Source organism: Clupea harengus, chromosome 7 (genome assembly GCF_900700415.2).
Source record: "Clupea harengus chromosome 7, Ch_v2.0.2, whole genome shotgun sequence".
In the NCBI taxonomy this organism is placed as follows: Eukaryota; Metazoa; Chordata; class Actinopteri; order Clupeiformes; family Clupeidae; genus Clupea; species Clupea harengus.
The window spans coordinates 26504931-26509930 of NC_045158.1; the positions used below are offsets into that span (position 1 = coordinate 26504931).

The 5000-nt window shown below is 46.9% G+C and overlaps 1 protein-coding gene across 1 annotated transcript in view; it reads right to left on the bottom strand.

Moving 5' to 3' along the window:
* The window catches only part of pnpla7b (patatin-like phospholipase domain containing 7b), a gene marked incomplete at its 5' end in the record, with an annotated part of 24759 nt that overhangs the window by 10421 nt on the left and 9338 nt on the right, over positions 1–5000 (bottom strand). The window contains 6 exon segments of the mRNA XM_031570971.2: positions 1046–1214; positions 2293–2356; positions 2771–2920; positions 3535–3610; positions 3933–4046; positions 4557–4680. Of these exon segments, the coding sequence (XP_031426831.2) occupies positions 1046–1214; positions 2293–2356; positions 2771–2920; positions 3535–3610; positions 3933–4046; positions 4557–4680 (697 nt within the window).

Consider the following 5000-nt stretch of genomic DNA (forward strand, 5'->3'; position numbering starts at 1 on the left):
GTTATGGAGCTATAATAATGACACATTTTGCTTAATGACGCAGAAACACCACCCCATTCTTGCAGCAGAGGGGTGCGACCACACCGCGGCGGTTTGTGGCTAAATGTTATTTGGAATGGCTCGCACCCCGAAGGCCTCCTGTGCGTCACCATAGCTTCAGCATTCTATTTCATTTCCTCTGCTGCGTCTCGCCTTCAAAGCCTGCACTCGATAAGCCTTTGTGAAAATCACTCTCATTAAGGACTTTTAGGCGCTAATCCACTCACTAATCATTCCGCGGAAATCCGATCTCCTTTGCCATGTTTTCGCGCTCAGAAGAGATTAGTGACTGGGTGCCACTGAGTCTTAAAATGCTTTGTTTCCCCAGCCTCTGTTCTTCACACAGATTTCCGACACTATGATGGCTGACATTCAGACTTGCTTTTGCCTCAGATGTGATTTTTGCACGGCACGTGTTCAGTAGGCAGAAGTAAGAGGTCCTGTTGTTAAATGTGCTTTTCTAGTTGCCAAAGCATGGTCATACAGTCAAACCCCTCTGAATAGAATGTGGAGTATGTAAGATGTAAGTATGTAAGACAAGCCTGTATGTAAGATACTGCTCCCCAATTCACTTCTCATTGTGTGAGATGAGACAATATTTTATTTTGCCAAAGTCTGATCAAAATGTCAGATTTGTGAGTTTTCAGTGAATTGTGAACAATTGTCCAGTGTGGAGGCCAACATTACTTTTGCAAATGAACACTTTTTTCCTCTCTGTAGCAAGCACAGTGTTGAGGTACTGAACTGTAAGTCACTAGAACAACTGAACAACCCTAAACTACTCTGGCCATTTTCTTTCAGCTGTTCTAACCTGTACAGACATCACTTTGCATTTAACTTTTAGTTTTGATAGTGAAAATTAAAACTCTTTTCACAAGCACCGAGTAAATATACATTTGTACTTAATAAATCGCCATGCCTGCTGAGTGACAAAAAAACAACGACAAACAAACGTGATACACATAGACGGTGAAAGGCCGTAAATCCCTTCTCCGTCAGTACCCACCTCTCCCACGGTGGGCTCCCCCTCTCCCAGGCCCACGATGAGGATGCTGTCGGCCTGGCGGAGGCATCGCTGGGTCCAGGGCGTCAGGCCGGTGTCCGTCTGGTAGAGCACGATGCGGTGGAGGTCCTCCTGCTGACCCAGCCAGCTGGACAGCCGATACTCATGCACACTGACCGACAGGAGGGAGAGATGAGGGAACAGATGAGACACACAACAACAAGTGGAAGAACAAGTATGTGCACCCCCAGCTAGGGCTGAACGATTAATTGCATTTGCGATAAAACGTGATTTTCTAACCGCAACGTGTGCGATTACAACATGGTCTTTTTATTTTTTTCTTAAGATGGTACATTTTGCACACAGTGTTTAAAAAGTGCATGCCTTGTGTTTATACTTACAATGACTTTGTTTAAATTACTTAAATGCACAGTGTTCTTGTTTCTGTAATGAGCAGTTAAATAAAAATGTAAAACGTGGGAAAGAATATTTTACACTAAATGTATCTAATATTGTGTTGGTCATATTTAAATCATTCGTTACGTTTTGTTGGGGGAAAAAAAGAGGATAAAAGAAAATTGCATATTAAATCGCAATCGCAATATTGGGGAAAAAAAAAAAATCGCAATTAGATTATTTTCCCAAATGGTTCAGGCCCTACCCCCAGCAGGTTATGTGTGCGTGTCACCTGAAATGAGAGAAACCCATATGTGTGCACCTTTCAGGGCCCAGCACAGCATGGTTGGCTGCTCTAAATATGATATGAAAGAGGCCAGCATGCCTACTGATGCCACAAGAAGGGACACACGCGTGATGCCAGCCACGTGGCATATGACTGTGAGTACCAGCTCACCTGTGGCATATGACTGTGAGTACCAGGTCACCTGTGCACGTGGCATATGACTGTGAGTACCAGCTCACCTGTGGCATATGACTGTGAGTCTCAGCTCAACTGTCCACGTGGCATATGACTGTGAGTACCAGCTCACCTGTGTACGTGGCATATGACTGTGAGTACCATCTCACCGGTCAACGTGGCATATGACTGGGCGTACCAGCTCACCGGTCCACGTGGCATATGACTGTGAGTACCAGCTCACCTCATCCACGTGGCATATGACTGTGAGTCTCAGCTCACCTGTGCCACGTGGCATATGACTGGGCGTACCAGCTCACCGGTCAACATGGCATATGACTGTGAGTACCAGCTCACCTGTCCACGTGGCATATGACTGTGAGTACCAGCTCACCTGTCCAGTGCTGCTGCACCCAGCTGCTGTCTAATGATGTCACTGGTGAGGAGCAGAGTGGGACCTGGTCAGAGAGCCCAGAGAGAAGGAGAGGCAAAGGCCTCCGTTAGTCATGCTGTCGTTAATCATTACAGATGGAATGCCTAGTTTTAGTTTTGCCATCTCAATGAGGAACGCTCAAATACAGTACTAAAAGTCGAATATACACGAGTTGTAATGGAGTAAAAACAATAAATACATGTCTTCAGTAAGAGTTAGCGATGCTATGACCTAGTGTGCTCATCCACACTGAGTGGGCTCTAGGCAGCAGGCCTGTATGTCTTCAGTAAGAGTTAGCGATGCTATGACCTAGCGTGCTCATCCACACTGAGTGGGCTCTAGGCAGCAGGCCTGTATGTCTTCAGTAAGAGTTAGCGATGCTATGACCTAGCATGCTCATCCACACTGAGTGGGCGCTAGGCAACAGGCCTGTGCTGACCTATGGCCTGGAGGGCGTGCTGGAGCTCGAGGGTGAAGGTGGTCAGGGGCACCTCGTCGGACGCAGGCAGGATGGTGACGGTGGACAGGTTTGAAGCCGGGTTCCCTGCGTCCCATTTACTGGCCGGAGTTTGGAGGCCCGCGCCGTGAGCTGTGTGGTACAGGAGATGATGCGTCAGGGGAAACACATGCTGTACCCATAGTTCTGTCTCACTCTTTGTGCCCTGGTCCGTCTGTCTGTCTGTCTGTCTGTCTGTCTGTCTGTCTGTCTGTCTGTCTGTCTGTCTGTCTGTCTGTCTGTCGTCTCATGTGAAGTTATGGATTACTGTGTTCTTCCGCATGGCTCTCAGTCTATCTGTCTGTCTGTCTGTCTGTCTGTCTGTCTCCCATCTCATGTGAAGTTATGGATACCTGCCTGTCTGTCTGTCTGTCTGTCTGTCTGTCTGTCTGTCTGTCTGTCTCCCATCTCATGTGAAGTTATGGATAACTGTGTTCTTCTGCATGGCTCTCAGACAATCTGTCTGTCTGTCTGTCTGTCTGTCTGTCTGTCTGTCTGTCTGTCTGTCTGTCTCTCTTCCAAGACATTTGGAGAGCGACAGTATAGAACTGCATGACATAGATGACAGCTCTGACACAATTACTCTTACCCGTTTCCAAACCTCATACGTCTCTGTGTCTCTCTCCCCCTCTCTCTAGTTTTCTCTTTCTGCCCCCCGCTCCCCTTCCGCGGCTAAAAGTCTCTTCTGAGCTCTCTCTCACACCCACCTGTCAGGGGTCCGTTGCCCTGCTGCATATTCCCCAGGATCTTCTTGCCCAGCAGGTGAATGAGACGAGTCACCACCTTCACCACCGGAGGAGAAATCATCAGCAGCACAACGACACACACAAAAATCACTAACTAACTGACTGACTAACTGACTATCAAACATTTCACAAATCAAAGAGATGAGAGAATAGACTCAATAGGTTGCTTTGGTCTGATAATCCAAGTGTATAAATGCATATTTAAAGAGTCTCTTTGAGAAGTCTGACCACACGAGAGCTCATGATAGTCACAGTAGGTATAGAAAGAGCTATGTGGAGGCCTGTGGGTTAGCTCATCTGGGTGGCCTGGTTCAAGGGAATGAATGGGGACAGAGGGCTTTCCTCTCCCTCACGCAGACCTGTGGGTAGATCCTCTTGATGGAGTTGAGCGCCCCCTCAGGCAGCTTGGCCAGCTCCGAGTCTCTGACGGCGTGCACCGTGGTGGCCCGCTTCTGGTGCGTGAGCGCCTCCACCTGGGCAGAACCAGAGACGCGGGTTACCAGCTTATCTGTGCAATGCAGTGCTCTATGAATCAAATGCAGTGCTCTATGAATCAAATGCAGTGCTCTATGAATCAAATGCAGTGCTCTATGAATCAAATGCAGTGCTCTATGAATCAAATGCAATGCTCTATTAATCAAATGCAATGCTCTGGGAGTTTCATTAATCAAATGCAGTGCTCTGGTGCCAGCCCTTTATGAACAAAGAAATTGTAGTGTGAAAGGGTGAAAGCTACATTGCACCCATGATTTCAACCAGGATGACTGCAAAGTTTCAGTAACAGTGTTGGTGACAGTTTGAGTGAAGCTTTTAGTACCTTAACACAGCCATCATTAAAAAATGAAATAGTGTAGAACTGAACAGAGCAAGGAATAGAGCAGGAAAAACAATAATAATAACATTTAAAAAAATAAAACGAAACATGATCGTGAGTCAGTGTGAACTTTATCAGAGCTTCACATGGAGCGGGTCGGGCCACTCACCACCCCAATGAGGTCACCGCGGCCGTACTCTCCAGCCAGCTCCTTCTTCCCATCATCCTTCATGATGACGGAGCGCAGACGCCCACTCAGAACAATAAACGTGCTGTCTGACTCATCCCCCTGTCTGAGGGGTGGAGAGAGGGAAAAAGAAAAAGAGAGATACAGTACAACTATAATATCACGCATACATGCTTTGTAAGTTGTAAGTCATTGTTGTGTCATTGTTGTTTTGCCCTAGCCACCGAATCACTATGAAGTTTGACAGTCAATGAAAGAAAGATACAGTATAAAGACAGTATAATGAGTGTTCATAGCATGATACCAAGTCCCTCCTTTCTAAACAAACAAAAGGTAGGGGCGTGTTGTAATGATTTTGAACGTGGTGAGGGGCGAGCATTCCACCGATCCTGCACAGCTTTACAGCAGGTGACAGGTCCAGGCAAC